General features: G+C 42.5%; 1 protein-coding gene across 5 annotated transcripts in view; it reads left to right on the top strand.

The window, feature by feature from the left end:
• Nucleotides 1–16,283: 16,283 nt before the first annotated feature.
• Nucleotides 16,284–18,102, top strand: part of LOC130123360 (solute carrier family 12 member 7-like) — a 107,449-nt gene continuing 105,630 nt past the window's right edge. For 4 of the 5 annotated variants that reach the window (XM_056292498.1, XM_056292497.1, XM_056292496.1 and 1 more), the window contains exon 1: nucleotides 16,702–17,276. In XM_056292498.1, coding sequence (XP_056148473.1) covers nucleotides 17,159–17,276 — 118 coding nt within the window. In that variant the 5' untranslated portion in view covers nucleotides 16,702–17,158. Of the gene's footprint in view, nucleotides 16,329–16,701; nucleotides 17,277–18,102 lie in introns of those variants that run through there. The other variant, XM_056292495.1, reaches the window with a different exon arrangement.

Here is an 18,102-nt window from a genome sequence, read left to right as displayed (position 1 = left end):
CTTTTCTTATCAATTCCCTCCTTGGCCTCGCTTACGTTTCCTCTCCCAATCTCTCCTTTACCTTTCCCTGACTCCCTCTGTTTTGCAATCTCCCGTCCTCTTCATGTCAGGACCGCTTCTGGTTCCGGTCACTCCAGTCCAGGTTCCCTCTGACACCATCCCAGGCCGGAGTCCCATCCAGTTTTCCTTGGTTACCCATTTGCCCCAAAGCTGTTGTTGATTTTTCAATTATGTTTCTGTGTTTTTAAGTATACCTCTTTAGTTTGTTGGTTGTTAGAGCATACCGGCATGATGGTCCCTGATACCCTCGTGGTTCTTTCCATTAAACTTTTTGTTTCACCTGTTACTGCATCTGCATTTGGGTCCTCAATTCCTGCAACCCCAATGACACTTAACTACAGTCTTGCCTTGACATGTTCCTTCTTTTCCCCCAGTTCACCTGTGTTGGATCTGCCCTGTCCTTCTGCCCTGTCCTCTTCCTCCTTCCTCTTCCTCCTCCTCCTCCCATCGCCACTAACTTTCAGGCCAGGCATCCACACTACGTCAGGTACATTTGAAAATGCATCTCTATTTTCCGTCTTTGTTTTAACCTTCCATCCACACTAAAGATGGCATTTTTCGACCACCAAAAGCATTATAGTTTCATTAATATTCTCCATGGTGGATAAAATTGAAAACGTTGGTTTCGCGTTGTGGTGTGGATGGCAAAAATGGAGCTTTTCGAAAACACTGATGTGTGATTGTCATGGGATGAACCAACATGTTCTCATCCCATGGTGGCATATTCAATACGATATGATACGATACGATCTGAAACGATACGATACAATACGATGCAATACAACTTTTCCGCTGAAATTCATTTTGCATCCTTAGGCAGTTCCGTTCAAGAGATTAGCACACAAATTAAACATACGGTTACACATGTGACACTTATAGATGTACAAAGCACATAAGACAGTCATGACAAACATACATATCACATTATATTCTCAGGATTCAGATCTTAGTTAGCAGTGCACTGATTTTGGTTTAGCAACAGCATAGACTGATGTATAAAAGAATTCTTCAGCCTGTTGCATTCAAACTGAGAGACTCTAAAATTGCCTATTAGAGGGCAAACGCTATTGATGCTATTGACAAGGTGTCTACATATGCAAGCTGCTCTTTGGCGTCTGTATGGAGATGCTCCTGGTGTTCTACAGACTCCAATGTTGGAGTAACTTGTTAAGCTAAAACTTTCGACCTGCTCTCAGCATCTTTTCTTCGGTTTTTCTGAATTAGTGTGGACATGGCCTCAATCTCCTCTTCTCCCCCATCCCTGCATTCCCTCCCCCATCTCCCTGCCTCTTTCTCCTCAACCCATCAGGAACTGACCTCCTTGGCTTTAGCTCCTTCCTGCCCACTGCTGCGCTTGCTGTCTTACCCCTGCAACCCACCTACCCTCCTACCTCTCACCTCTCTTTTGGTCAATTTGGGAGAGCAAAATAGATGTGGAACTTCTTTTTCTTCTCCTTTCCTCTCTTCTTTTTGTCCTTCTTCTTTGCCCTCTCCTATGCTCCAATTAGCCCCTTTCTCCCTCTGCTCCTAGCAAACCTCACTGCTTGCTAATACAAACTCACCTCTCCCTTAATACCTTAGCTGTTACTCTCCAGCAAAGCTGCAAAGCCATAACTCACCTGGAGATTTATTGCCCAGATATGAGGACTTTTTACTCACTTTTTACTCCACACACACACACAGGTTTGTTTTTCTGTCTTTGTGAGGACCCTCGTTTACTACATTCATTCGCTAGTAACCCTTAACCCTAACCTTATCCTTAGCCTAATCCTAACTCGGACCTTAACTCTAAATCCAAGTGAACAAGTGAGGACCGGCCAAAATGCCCTCACTTGGCACTTTGCAAAAATGTCCTCACTCTGATGGTTAAGAACTGAAATTGGTCCTCATAAATGTGGCTAAACAAGAACACACACACACACACACACACACACACACACACACACACACACACACTTGTCCCATCAAAGTCAGGGGTTTGGCTCCGCTCCCTCCCCTCCTGTTTTGTTGGTTAACCCACATGGACCTCCAGTGCCAACTGCGTGTGGCTGAGGGTCAATATTTCCCACAGTCTCTCTCTCTCTCTCTCTGGCTCTCTGGCCCCCTCTCTCTCTCTCTCTCTCTCTGGCTCTCTCTTTCTCTCTTGCTGAGATTTTAGGGTCTTGTTTCTTGGCCCTCTACTGTTTGTCCCTCCAGGAAATTTCCTGCCTCTTCCAAAAATAGTGGTCTGACACCTTGGCACGCTCGCCTGGTGCCCTCCTGTCGCTGATGGCCAGCCGAGTACACACCTATGACGAGACTATTTTCAGCTTGGTACTTAAGAAATCCATTAACATGTTGGGTTTTTTTCTCCACAGTGACGAAAGAAAATGTAGTTTTGTGTGTGTGTGTGTGTGTGTGTGTGTGTGTGTGTGTGTGTGTGTGTGTGTGTGTGTGTGTGTGTTAAGAACAGAGAGCGAGCGAGAGAGAGTTTAGCACAAGCTCACCAGTCCCACTTTGAATTACGCATATGATAAAATAAATAAAAATACTACTGGGTGTTCTGGGTATTTCTGCATGCGTAGGAGGACAAGTCCCAAAAAAGATGAGGGACCCAAGCACAAGGCAGGTACTGTATGGGATCCCCACTAATACTTTATGTTGACCGTTAGTGCTAAGTTTCCAACTGCGCCTCCAGTGAAAAGCCAAAATTGAAGATAATTTTGTATGAGTGCATCATGTGTACAGGTTCTACACTACCTGGCAGATGAGTGTGTGTTGTATCTGTACACACTCTAATCTGTATGGCAATGACTGACTACTACTACTACCAGGCAAGTATCACTGAAAAATTTGGTAATACACAAGATTGAAAAACCCCATCTGCAAAATTGTTATACTCTACCAATTTCCCTTTAAATTTCAAAACGGCATAAGAAAAACAGCAGTGTTTTTGTTTTTTTTTACGGAAATAATCCAGCATTGGACAGAATCCACATGCCGAATGGACTGAATTTGAAGGGAACTCAACCTCAGCTCTGATAAACATCAAGTCCTCTGTGTTTACACATGAATTAGTATCTTGCAGGCCGACAGTCCGGCCTACGGTGGCTGAAATGTACCCCGTGTGTAATGACACGAGTCATCCAAACCCTTGAGTGTGTTTGTTTGGCTACCTGGTTTTGGAGTGGCGGAGTCGGTAAACAGGTAAAGATCGCTACAAATAGCACCTAACCACTCAGGTATATGGTCTTGAGGGAGGGCTGCCTTTTCCCAGGCCTGCGTCAGCACTGACCTTTTTGCTGTTTGCTGAAGGGATTTGGTTTCAGCTCTACCTCGCTCTCCCTTTTGCTTTTTTTTCTTCAACATTCACACGTAAGCCTTCTGATGAGTATAGAATAGCAGTTTTGTCTGGAGAGTCGAAACTGTGGCAGTTCAATTATAGGCCAACTGACATTGTATTGACGACAAGAGTTGACCAGGCCTGTGCAGATGATGTGTTTTGTCATGCAAAACCGAGCAGAGCCTTTACATTTATCATGTTTGGATGCACACAGGCATAATGTATACAAATATATGACCTCTGATGACTAGTGGTTCTCCTGATTTCCTACGTTAAATGATGCACTTATTGTCAGTCGCTTTGGATAAAAGTGTCAGCCAAATGACTGTAATGTAATATATGCATGCAGGCTGGCATCTGTAAACGTGCACACGCTGATTTTAATTATTTTTTCTGTGTTTTTTTTATCCTGGTATGAGTTCTTTGAACTGAATCAAGAACAGTCTTACACCATTGTTCCAGTTTGATGCAAATATCTAATGAATAAATCAGCATAACCCTTCTGTATTCATTGTCAGTCAAAGGGGAACTAATATATTTGCCTTTAAACCTTGTGTATCTTTAGCGCCCTCTGCTGGTACCTTTTAAAGCGCACAAACACTCAACATCCCCATAAAAAAAACCCAATGCAAACTACTTATTAATCCTCGTTGGGAAAGTGCATTGCAGAGCCTATCCAACAGTGCACTATAAATTAATTAAACCTTTTTCTCAAATATCAGATGATTATTTCACCATAGTGTTTACCTGGCCACTATTTTAGTTTACAGAATACTGACCACCAGGAATGTGTGCTCTTCCCTCTACTCTTCTCCCTCTACAAAAGTGACTGCGCCTCAGGTGACCCATTTGTTAAGCTCCTGAAGTTTGCAGATGACAGAACCGTCATTGGCCTTATCTGGAATGGTGACGAGTCTGCATATACACCAGAGGTTGATCAGCTAGCCCCCTGGTACGGCCATAACAACCTGGAGCTGAACACGCTCAAAACAGTGGAGATGACAGTGGACTTCAGGAGGAGTCCCCCCAACACTGCCCCCCCACACCATACTCAACAGCACGGTGTCTATAGTGAAAACCTATAGATTCTGGGTTCCACAATCTCCCAGGACCTAAGGTGGGCATTCAACATAGACACAATCATCAAAAAAGCCCAGCAGAGGATGTACTTTCTCCGCCAGCTCTAGAAATTCAGCCTGCCTCAGGAACTGCTGATTCAGTTCTACACTGCAATAATCCAGTCTGTCCTCTGCACATCCATCACTGTCTGGTTTGGATTGGCCACCAAACAGGACAGGGACAGACTACAATGGACATTTGAGTCTGCAGAGAAAATCATTGGTGCCAACATGCCCTCCATTCAGGACTTATACGCCTCCAGACTCAGGAACCGGGCAGGCAACATCATTGCAGACCCATCACAACCTGTTCCAACTCCTCCTCTCTGGTAGGCGCTACAGAGCACTGTACTCCAAAACAACCAGATATAAAAACAGTTTCTTTCCGCAGGCTGTCATTCAAATGAACATTTAACACTGTCAAATAAATCCAACTATTTTGCCAACTCCTTGTAATGGAAATAAGGAACAGTACAGGGACGGGGGTTGGATGGACAGGGCGGCGCGGGCATAACAAATCTAATGTGCCGTACACTATACACATACACACACACACACACACACACACACACACACACACACACACATATATAGTTTTCTATATATATATTCTATATATAATAAGGAACAGTTGGCGACCCTAGTATGTAAGTAACCTGCTAACATCTATCTCAGCATCTGATATATTCTCTGCACCATTATTTCACCTGCATAAGTCAATGCTTGTGTATATATCTGAAGGTTGTTGCATTATAGTGTTGTTATTCTATGTTAAATACACTGAGAGAGCCACGAAACCAGAGTCAAATTCCCTGTTTGTGCAAACCTACATGGCCAATAAACGTGATTCTGATTCTGGCAGTGTTTTCCAGCTAAGTGACTGACTTTCCCTTTGTACACATTACATATCTGATACCTCCTCCGGATGATGTATTTTTTCCACGACAATTTTTTTTATTTTTTTTGGTATGGGTGTTGTTTGGTTCAATGACCAACATGTATAAGCTGATGTGTGATTTTGTCTGAATACAAATTACATTGTTGGATTTCCTCTTGAGGAATCTGTTTATGCCCATTTGCAAGAGATTAAGTTTCACGTCCCACAGTGTTTTATCTGGATCTGTTATCATCAGCCCCACTTTGAGTTTTGTACACTTGAATTCAAGCTCAAATTTCAAGTGCAAGGTTTCAAGTTTATTTGCCATTGGCAAATAAGTTATAAAGTTCAGCTGGTGTAATAAAATGGTTACTTGAGGATACAATCAGCAGTCTTATATGTATATATTTATATAAACACTCATATATATATATATATAAATATATGTATATAGCTAGATAGATACTCATCAGCTGCATGACGCATGAAACAGGCTTGTGCTGCTATGAATTAAAGTTTTTTTTCCTACATCTATCTTAAAGAGCAGGGTAACCAAATTGACAGATTTGCTTCAAAATACTTTATAAATGTGGGAGATGTATTGCTGTTGACATTAAAATGTGTTGAACCATGTATAGAGTTAGACCGTTTTTGGGTATTTTTCCCGTTTTCCTTTCTTGATTTTTTTTTTTTTGGCCGGCTTCCTTGGTGACGTTGCCATCTTCCTTTCGGTGCCACGCCCCCACAGTCTGAAACCAGTGGACGCTGTGGATTTTTACACGTTTTTGAAACTTTGTTTTATATACTTCGCAACATTTTTAATCATACAGAATTGGATGGGTGGTTACTGATATGTTTTCCTGGGGTATGGGTATCCCAAAACCCAGATTTGAGCTCAGTTACCCGCCACTTTAATATTCCACTCCTCATTTGTTGAGCACTTTTATCAACACCGCTGATGGTTTCCGAAAAAACAGAAACGTTTATATATATATATATATATATATATATATATATATATATATATATATATATATATATATATAAAGATCAGATATCTGTTTAAAAGTAAAAATACAAGGTTAAGTGTAAATGTAAAGATAAAATACAAAGGCACTATATGAAGGACACAGTTTATAGAAGGTTAAGAAAACTCAGTCCTTCATGTGCATACCATTAAACAATGTGTGTAGGCAAATGTGTACGTATGAAGTTATACAACAAGGAAACATCTTCACTGCTTTACCATGATACTTTAAAGGAGTGAATTACAATATGACCCAAACCCATATGTTCACCATACAGTAACTTTTTTGAGTGTTTACCTCTGTGACCTCAATTGTATCTGTGTGTGTTAGTGTGAAAGAGTGTTTGTGACATATATTTTGTTTGCGTCTATAAGCCATCTGGTCCCTGTACAACCAAAATGAGAGCTGTGTCCATATTCTCAGCACAAAGTCAAACACGTTTTCAGTGGGTGTTGGACTTCACCAAGGTTGTCCCTTGTCTCCGATTCTGTTTGTGATATTCATGGACAGGATCTCAAGGCGCAGCCAAGGTGAGGAGTGTGTCCATTTTGGGAACCTCAGAATTGTGTCTCTGGTCTTCGCAGATTATGTGGTTTTGTTGGCTTCATCAGAATGCGCCCTCCAGTGTGCACGGGTGGTTTGCAGCTGAGTGTGAAATGGCTGGGATGAGTTTCAGCATCTCCCAAGTCTGAGGCCATGGTTGTCTGCTGGAAAATGGTGGATTGCTTCCTCCAGGTTGGAGATGAGTTGTTGCCTCAAGTGAAGGAGTTCAAGTATCTCGGGGTCTTGTTCACGAGTGAGGGTAGGATGGAGCAGGAGAGTGACAGGTGGATTGGTGCAGCATCAGCAGTAATGTGGACGTTGTACCAGACTGTTGTGGTGAAGAGGGAGCTGAGCCGAAAGGCAAAACTCTCAATTTACCAGTCAGTCTTTGTTCCAAACCTCACCTATGGTCATGAGCTTTGAGTGAGGAGCAGAGATAGAGTGAGGAGCTAAGACATCCGGAGGGAGCTCGGAGTAGAGCCACTGCTCCTTCGCGTTGAAAGGTGTCAGTTGAGGTGGTTTGGGCATCTGATTAGGATGCCTCATAGGTGCCTGCCTTTGGAGGTTTTCCGGGCACGTCCAACTGGGAGGAGACCCGGGGTAGGCCCAGAACTCGCTGGAGGGACTACATGTCCAATCTTGCCTGGGAACGCCTTGGGATCCCCCAGGAGGAGCTGGAGGGCGTTGTTGGGGAGAGGGACATCTGGAGTGCCCTACTTTGCTTGCTGTCACCGCGGCCCGACTCCAGGGAAACAGCTGATGGATGAGATGAGATGAGATTCTGTTTGTGCGTGTGTGTGTGTGTGTGTGTGTGTGTGTGTGTGTGTGTGTGTGTGTGTGTGTGTGTGTGTGTGTGTGTGTGTGTGTGTGTGTGTGTGTGTGTGTGTGTGTGTGTGTGTGTGTGTTTAATAGAGAGAGAAGAGCCTTCACAAAGTGCTGACCAACTCTTGTTATTCCTTATCTATGTCCCAAAGTCAGTACCAATCTACCATGACTATAAAAATAATGGGTGTTTTGTTTCACACACACACACACACACACACACACACACACACCCCTCCGCTGTTGTTCTCCCTGAGGTTTCTTCCTATTTTTTCCTCCCTGTTAAAGGTTTTTTTTTTCTTTTATAGGGAGTTGTTCCTTATCCGATGTGAAGGTCTAAGGACAGAATGCTATGTTGCTGTAAAGCCCTTTGAGGCAAATTTGTAATTTGTGATATTGGGCTATACAGATAAAATTGACTTGATTTCACAAACACACACACACACACACACACACACACGCACACACATCAAATGTATAAGTATATACGTACAGAAAACAGATACCTATGAAGATTCTGTGAAGTTAATACTTAATTGGTTCAGTTCCTGTCTCTGTATTGTCTGGTGGCTCTTCATTATCCGTTGCCCATACACATGAGTCAACGTCACATTTTCCTTTCTCTCTAAGTGCTTCCGTAAAGCCACAGTGGCGTAAATACAACATCTCTGCTATTATTTTACAGGGATGTTTCCTTGTTTTTTCCCCCACAACGTCTTTATTGAGATTTTCATCATGAAACCAAAAGAAACACTTCAGTTTATAAGCATGTGCCCCTCCATACACAATCACACATTCACACAGACATTTCACTAGTCACTCCTGAACATGTCTCAAACTTCAGGTTGATACCTCAACGCGTTTATGAGTTATTGCAACAAAACAAAAGAAAAAAGAAAAAAAAGGCCATTTTGATAAATTGTGATTGGCTTCTATCATGAAACCGTATGGGATATCAAAAATCCGAAAGATTACTGTGTTCCAGCTTGGTCTAGAGGTGCTCTGTACCAAATTTGGTGACGATTTCTCAAAATGTGGCGGAGGAGTAGCCAAAAAAAAACACAAACTGATTTGGACAAAATTCAAAATGGTGGAAAGTACTTCTGTGCTAAAATGGGCATGGCTTCTATCTTTAGATTCGGCTGGATCCACAGAACCCAGGAAAAAGGAGAATTTTGTTTCTGAGACTTAGGTTTCAAACATTATCACCCAAAACGTAAACTTTGTTGTTATATTGGTATATATTTTGTAACGTGCACGGATAAGTAGACTCGCTAGCCCTTGGCCAATGGGCCGGACCCTTTAGTCGACTGGTTAACATAGTCGCCCGTGGTGCAGGAGACCCGGGTTCGCGTCCCGACTGCGGCGGTTCCCGGCGGCCCCCTCCGAATTCGCTACATTGGTGTCAGAAGTGGGATGGTGAGGCCATCGGAAGCGCGTGCGCCCAGAGGCGAAAGGAGGGAGGTAGTGTAACGTGCACGGATGAGTAGACTCGCTAGCCCTTGGCTAACCGGTTGGATCCTTAAGTTGATTGGTTAGCGCAGTCGCCCGAGGCGCGGTCGACCGGGGTTTGCGTCCCGGCTGCGGCGGTTCCCGGGCTGCCCTCCTAATTCGTTACGTTTTTGTTTTTTGTCCGAGTAGTTGGTGAGATTTCCAACCTATCTGCCAAGTTTCGTAACTGCTACAGTTTGTGAGACCTAAATACTTTTAGGGGAGAATAATAATAATAATCCCAACAGGTACAATAGGGTTCGCTGCTTGGACCCCCAATAATAACATACATGTAAATGTAAATAAAAATATACAAATAATAAAATTTCATCAGCAAGCTCTCTTATATTGGAAACTGGTTCATAGCACAGTTTCACCCCACACAGCTCTCCGATCTGGAATAACAGATGTATTTTGTTTAAAAGAAAATCTTTGTTATTATGACTTGGTGAAGAGAGGTATTTGGTCTATTTTACGCTTGATGGATTAAAGAGGAAATCTTCTCGAGTACAATGAATTCATTGATAAATTCAATGTGACGTGTCCAAAAAAACAAAAACAAAAAAACAACTCAATGGTTATCAAGGCAATCCCACAAGTAACGGCGAATATGATAAAAGGAATGATGCCTTATGATGTGTTAGTACCACAGATGCCTTCACTTTACATAGAGAATCTCAATTTTAAGGAGAAAAAAGGTTACACTTTCTTTTAGGCGGTCGGAGGGTGGTAATTACCATGTAATTTTTTAGAAATAAGGTTGAAATTACCTTGTAATTTGAGTTAGGTTTAGCTATAAAATTACCTGTAAAAACTACCACCTTACTAGGAAATAACAATGTAATTTCAACCTTATTTCTAAGAAATTACGTGATAATTACCACCTTATTACTAGGAAATTACTAGGTAATTTCAGACCCTCTAAAACAAAGTGTTACCCAAAACAAATGCACAAACAAAATTGTAAGGGGTGCCCTTACCTCCGTATTCTTTCCTCTACCATAAAAAAGGGGGAGAAAAATCTATTAAAAGATCATCCTCAAGAGATTATAGTCAGAATTAGAACCACATACCACACTCCCCCTACCAAAAATGAAAGAAACTCACTTTAAAATGATAATTGATATTTATCCTTGTAATGAGTTTCTGGGACAACGATTTAACATTGATAAAATCTGTTGTATGTTTTGTGATTCTGTTATTGAACCTTTAGAACATTTGTTTTTATAGAGCCTTTTGGGAATTATTTCAAAATTGGATATCTGAAAATGAATTTAATTTACCCAATAAGGATGTTTAGTTTGGAGTGATAATGGCGGATAAAAATATGGAGATGTTGTACAATAGTCAAGTCAAGTCAATTTTATTTGTATAGCTCAATATCACAAATGAAAACTTTGCCTCAGGGGGCTTTACAGCAACACAACATCCTGTCCTTAGACCCTCTATAACTTATAACAGCCTGATTATTATGGCTAAACAATTTATCCATAGATCTAGATTTATTAATGCCAGGCCAGTATTCTCAGTCTTCATGAATGAATTAATACATTTTAAGAAAGCACTGAAATGTATAAAAATCAAACAAGCTTTGAATATTTACAGAAACATACATATATTGATTTCTGATTAGACCTTTGTCTTTTTATTTTATTATTATTATTCCCTTATTTTTATTGTTTTGTGAAGTACTAAAAATGTTGTCATAGTTCAGGCTGAGTCATACTATTTACTAATTTGTTATTGTTATGGCCAGATTTTGTTTGTATAATATAGGTATTAGAAAAAAAAATCTAGCAATCGAGGAAGACGGTCACTGGACTGATGACGGCTATACGCAGGGGAAGTGCGAGGGATTATGGGACTGCTAACTGTTCGTGATGAAATTGTTGATGTATTTAAATGATGTGTTCATGTTCTGATTAGTGTTGTTGTTCGGCTGTTCAACTGGGATTGGGTAGATGACCATTTTACTGACTGACTGTAGGACCATGACTGTTACATTTGTAAATTCAATGATGACCTTGTTGCAGGAAGCCATTGTTCGGCAACCATGGGGAGGGGCAGAATAAAGAAGCACTCCTGGGGTTGTGTGGTGTAGGAGCTGCCATTCTGCTCTTGCCTCTTCTTTCCCGTGTTAAAATTAAACGGCACTCCCGGGGTCGTGCCGTGGGGGAGACCAGCTATGTTATATGGTTTGGAGACAGTGGCACTGACGAAAGGACAGGATGCAGAGCTGGAGGTGGCAGAGTTGAAGATGCTAAGATTTTCATTGGGAATGACGAAGAAGGACAGGATTAGGAATGAGTACTCAAGTTGGACGGTTTGGAGACAAAGCAAGAGAGGCAAGATTGAGATGGCTTGGACATACATATGTGGAGGAGGGATGCTGGGTATATTGGGAGAAGGATGCTGAATATGGAGCTGCCAGGGAAGAGGAAAAGAGGAAGGCCGAAGAGGAGGTTTATGGATGTGGTGAGGAAGGACATGCAGGTGGCTGGTGTGACAGAGGAAAATGCAGAGGACAGGAAGACATGGAAATGGATGATCTGCTGTGGCGACCCAAACAGGAGCAGCCGAAAGTAGTAGTACTCTTGCAGTCGTGCGGTGCATAGGACATGAATTACGAATAAGACATCTCTATTTCTTCATTCTTCCACGTCAGCTCGCCACATAAAGCAGAATCTATACTTCCATACGTTACCTATACATGCATTTTCCTTTCAGTCGGTAATACACGTTTCATTTTTCCAAGAAGAACATAAATGAGTTCCAAATATGAACAAACCCTTTACTCTTAGTTTAACAATATACATCAACCTCTCCAGCCCTCCAGCCCAAGACCTGTCAGCAACTCCTCCTTCTACATTCAAAGTGATGGTGGTTCTACATTTTTCCAACACAATGCAATCATTCTTCTGGCTTGAAGAACTCCAAAGTCGATCATTTTTGTTTGCTTTGTTGTTCTTACAAAGTCCTTCGGGTATATTTCAAGTATACATAATTTTGGCCCCAATGGGATGTTACTTTTAATTATGTGCGATAAACATTTAACAACATTTTCCCAAAATATTTGTAATTGGGCACTCCCATAAGCAATGGAACAAAGTGCCTTTCTCATTCATGTTAACGTGGTGGAGAGGCCGAACCCAGTGTGCTGACACAACTCAGGAGTAAGATAAAAACAAAGGCTTTTATGACGCTGCAGCCACTCCCCATATACATCAATGGGGTGGAAGTGGAGCGTGTCTCCAGCTTTAAATTCCTTGGAGCCCACATCAGCAAGGAACTTTCCTGGACGTCAAACACCCAGGCCCTTGTGAAAAAGGCCCAACAACGCCTGCATTTCCTGAGGAGACTGATGAGCACCTGTCTATCCCCCAAAACTCTCACCAACTTCTAGCACTGCACCATAGAGAGCATCCCTACCAGTTGCATTTCAGTGTTGTATGGCAACTGCATATCAGTAGACCAGAAAGTTCTGCAGCGGGTCATCAAGGTGGCCCAGCATATCACCGGTACCCAGCTCCAAGCCATAAAAGACATTTATCACAAACGCTGCCTTCGAAGGGGTCTTAACATCAGCAGAGATCCCACCCACCGCAACCATGGACTGTTCTCCCCCCTGCACTCTGGGAGGCACTACAGGAGCCTCAGAGCCCACACTCTACTACTACTACTTTCAGCTGCTCCCGTTAGGGGTTGCCACAGCGGATCATCCATTTCCATTTCTTCCTGTCTTCTGCATCTTCCTCTGTCATACCAACCACCTGCATGCCTTCCTTCACCATATCCATAAACCTCCTCTTTGGCCTTCCTCTTTTCCTCTTCCCTGGCAGCTCCATATTCAGCATCCTTCTCCCAATATACCCAGCATCTCTCCTCCACACATGTCCACTACCAGGCTCAAAAACAGCTTCTATCCCCAAGCTGTTGCCCACCTGAACCTGGCTACCCACTGAATGTCTGTGGATATTTTTAAATATTTTGTACTCGTGCTCTCTTTTATGTTATTTTTAGCTTTTGGTCTTCATCTGTGTTTGCTGTGTTTGTCTATGTCTGTCTTGCACTGTTTGGCGAAGCCGCAGCCCTTATTTCATTTTTAACATGGGCTTGCACATTGTTTTTAATGACAATAAATTGAATTGAATTGAATCTTTGGGCACTCCCATAAGCAATAGAACAAAGTTCCTTTCTCATTCATGTTAACGTGGCGGAGAGGCAGAACCCAGTATGCTGACACAACTCAGGAGTAAGATAAGAACAACGGCTTTTTTTTGCCAGTTTGGGACGCTGGTAAGGAATTGGGATTCCTGCCAGTGGAGACTGTACGGCAACCCGGGCTGGTGGTGGATCGGGCAGGAGAAAGGTTAAACTGGGGCGAAGCCAGACAGAACAGGGCTGGCGAAGGAATCAAGGAGCAGACAGGGAACACAGAGTCCAGTAAGACAATCAGACAATAGAGCCAGTACCAACGAGGAAGCAGGAAGACAAGCGGGGCTCCATGGAGACGAACTGAAGACCGGAGACAGAAAGCAGGCAGTACTCAGGAAACATGAAGAGCAAGATTAGATGGGGAAACCGGTAATAATTTGGGCGGCACGGTGGCCCAGTGATTAACACTGTCGCCTCACAGCAAAAAGGTCCTGGGTTCGAACCCCGGGGTTGTCCAACCTTGGGGGTCATCCCAGCTCATCCTCTGTGTGGAGTTTTACATGTTCTCCCTGTGTCTGCGGTGGGTTTTCTCCGGGTGCTCCGGTTTCCTCCACCATCAAAGGAAACATGCATGTTAGGGTTTTATACTGTGTCTGTGCCCCTGCCCAAGGCAATGGGAAAAGAACTGGAGTTGGTCCCCGAGTGCAGCATGAAGACGGCAGCCCACTTCTAGCTACACAAATCACAGCTAATAACTGAATTTCCCCGAGGAGATTAATAAAGTAAACTTAATAATTCAATTTAATTTAATAAGTAATTCCTCCAATACTTGGGCCTTGACTACACATGCGGATATTTTCTAAACTGACATTTTCCCCCATTTTAAAAATATTGTCCATACAACCTTCATTTTACAAAATATCTGTTCACACGAGAACGCAAAAAAAAGACAAACGCTCAAACCATCATGCCGGACCAATAGGTGGCGCTAAAGTCTAAATCAACGATAAATCAAATCCCAGAGAATAACGTTGAGCATGCGTAGTGAGCCTATTTTCCTTTGGCGGTAGCGACTTAAAAATAGTAGCTAGTTATTTTTCTTTTCTGTATAGTTGTTGGACTTATTCACCTTTATTATCGAACACCTTTCATGCACACGGCCCAAGGTGCTATCGTGAATCCGAAAACAAAATGAGTTATTTGTGTGGACAGACAAGAAGTGCTGTTGCTACTTCTGTTTTTTGGCTGTTGCTACTTGGCGCGTACGTGAATTGAGGTGTGACGCCATCGTTTCCCCCAAACGCTCCATTTTACGTGTACACACGGATACACAGAAACTGGAGTTTTAAAAATGTACACTTTGGAGGCCTTAATGGAAATTGCTGGAAGCGTGGACTAAACTGAGCAAGGCACTACGATCTGGCGAAGTGGATGTGGCAAGGCTGGGTTGATAAGGAGTGAGTTGATTATGGCTGATGAGTTGTAGGTGGTTGACCTGTGCTCTGCCTGAGGTACGCTTGACACACACACACACACGACAGGGAGGAAAACTAGGGCAGGGGGCGTGGCCATTAGGAGAGAGACAATTAGGGAGACGGAAGAAGAGGGTGAATCCAGGGCGGGTGTAACAATTCAGGCACAGATAACATCTGGAATGTTGGGGGGGGGGGTTATATACATTCGCATTAGCCACTTATGTTGAAGTAATTCGAACCTTGTATTATTTGACTGTTTCCCAGTGCTCCTCAGTAATATCTTGTCTGTTCTCCAAGCATTTAATCTATCTGATGTTGACTGCTGAATGTGTTGCCAATAGGTTATAAAATCAAGATGTGTTTCCCTTACCATCAAGATTGTTCAGTGTAACTGCCTCAATAACTGATAGCAGGGGGAGATATGACTATAATTTTCTTATATGTTGATGTTATGAAGCATCTTAATTGCAAATAGTTGAAAAGATGTTTTCTGGGAATTTGATACCTCTGACCCAATTGTTCGAATGAGTGTTTCTATGTTATGTAAATGATTTTTCCGTATTACACCTAATGACCATGACAAGTTAATCTCTAAATGGCTGCCAAATCAAATACCGAATATCTCAACACTACCAGCAGTAAATCCAAACTAGTGCTAATCAGCCCATCCCTAAAATGCTGTTGTCCTGGCCTTGTACTGTTTGCTAGAAAACTGATATTCTGAGTGTGAAGATGGGGTTAATTGAGGTCTCTCTCTATATGTGTACATTGGAACCAACATGGGTAAAATCTCACCCTTTGGTGAGGCATCTCAAATGTTAAATGTGTGGATTGATAGTGTTTTATTTTAGGAAATCAAGTAACTGGAAAAAAAAGGAAGTCACAATGGTTGGGAGCTCTCATTTCAAATTTCTTAAATGTACATGAACGCATTACCTAATTTTGGATTACAGGCTCCCATAGAGATAAATATTTGTATGATTAATATTTCCTGATGTGAATATGTTTCTTTACTGTTACCTCAAGCCATAAAGCCTTTCTTAACAGTACTTTGTAAGCCATGTAGCTGGAAACGAAGCTTGGTCAAGGAATAGCTCTGCCTTTTTAATGTGTTTACTTTGGTGACACAGTGAGAGTAAGTGTGTGTGTGTGTGTGTGTGTGTGTGTGTGTGTGTGTGTTTGATAAAAAAAAGTCTTTTGTATTCTTTACAGCCTTTCCCTTGGCAGGATAATGAAAATTGGAGGAAATGCGTGTGTGTGTGTGTGCGCGCGTGTGTGCGTGCAAGAGGGAAAACTGTATGTGTGACGTTGTCCCATGCTGGCTATAAATCTCATCACCACTACCCACAATGCAGTGTGGGAAAGAGGAAACACCCTTTTGTTTACCTGAATGGGGGAAGACGGAAGCTACTGGCCCGAGGGAAGGACAGAAGGAAGGTTTTACAAAGCTCAGTTTACATTTGTTTGCGCGCCTCAACTGTAGCCAGAGTTTTCTTGTTCAGTTCAGGTTAGGTTTGTGCTTTAGTCACGTGGACTTGCTCAGTCGCAGGAAAAAAGTTTATATGTGTGTGTTTTTTTTTGTTTTTTTGCTGCCTACCTTTGGTTTTTCAGGCAAGGTGAGCCTGAGAGAGGGGGATGGTCATACAATAAGTAGGCGGAGCTGTGAAATACTCCTTTTAAGGACAGCAGCACTCTTCATGTGGTAAATAGAGGTCACATGGAAGTGAAATGGTAGAGCGGTGGGGGGAGAAGAGAGAGAGAGGAGGTTGAGAGAGAGAGAGAGAGAGAGAGAGAGAGAGAGAGAGAGAGAGAGAGAGAGAGAGAGAGAGAGAGAGAGAGAGAGAGAGAGAGAGAGAGAGAGAGAGAGAGAGAGGAGGTTGGAAAGATACACTGAAGGACTTTGGCCTGTCTCATGAACAGGAGGAGGATAAGAGGACGGGAGACATTTCAGCCTTTGCTTTGTAGAAAGAGCAAAAGAGAGAACTTTGACAGGAACACATGAGAGAAGCAAAAAGCAAAGAAACAAAAAAACAGCAACTTTGAAGCAAACATTCAAGGCTGTATATCATGAGGCAGTCAAACCTAAAATCCCAGTTTTTTGTTTTTTTTTGTCATAAGTTTCAGTGTGAGTCGGTTTAAGGGGCTGTTTTTCTTTTACTTAATCTGAAATTACCCTAGGCTAAAGTGGATCTTTTGTTTCTTTTGTGGAAGTTAATGGTTCAGTGGCACCTTCTTTATAACTTTTCTCGGGCAAGTGACGATTCAGGATGCCCACCAACTTCACAGTGGTGCCCGTGGAAGATGGCATCGGCGAGAACAGCTGCAGGTCTGCAGACAGTGTCTTCAGAGAAGAAGAAAAGGAGCCACTGCGGGGGCATCACTCGGGTAGGTGTACAGTCCCTGTGAACTTTAAGATGAAATATCTACTTTAGCTTAAAGACGTCCCTGTCACCAACATGATCAAGCACCCAAATCCTTCTGTAATCTCCCAAGCACACATCATTTCCTACAGACAAATTCACACACACGCACGCACGCACGCACGCACGCACGCACGCACGCACGCACGCACATGATGCTAAACACTTCCACATTTTCTTTCTTTGATTCACACAGACTCAAACACACAATCATACTGTAGTTGAGTGTGAACACCTATGAAATGATGCACACTGACACACTTGGATGCGTGTTATGGCAGGCACATGCTGTACAAAGTGTGAACACACACACACACACACACTTCACTGTGACAAGAGTTCAACGTCATTCCAACCAGCTCGAACTTGTAGGGCAAGGAAGACAACAACAGCTTTTTAAAAAGGGGAGAAAAAAAATCAAAACATCTTTCAAAAATGTGTTTGATTTGATACAGTTTCAAGTTCCTTCGTGTTCCTGTGCTGATCGGTGGATTGATAAGTTTAACTGAGAGATGTTGTGAATCCTTTGGTTCGTTTGTTTACTGATGCCGTAGTGAAAGCTTTCGTGTTCGATGTGAGGAAAACATTAGAGGTTGAAAACATTCATCAACATATTCCTAGATGGCAAAGATCACACTGAAAATGAGCATACTTCTCTTTTACTAGTGGAGGGGTGTGTGTGTGCGCGTATCGCCATACACATACACACACAGACAGTTGTGCACCATTAGTACCATCACATAAACATGGATGTGGACTCATGCTATTGCGAATAAACACACACGCTGTCT

Source organism: Lampris incognitus, chromosome 14, assembly GCF_029633865.1.
Source record: "Lampris incognitus isolate fLamInc1 chromosome 14, fLamInc1.hap2, whole genome shotgun sequence".
NCBI classification, from domain to species: domain Eukaryota; kingdom Metazoa; phylum Chordata; class Actinopteri; order Lampriformes; family Lampridae; genus Lampris; species Lampris incognitus.
This window is presented reverse-complemented; position numbering and strand designations above follow the sequence as displayed.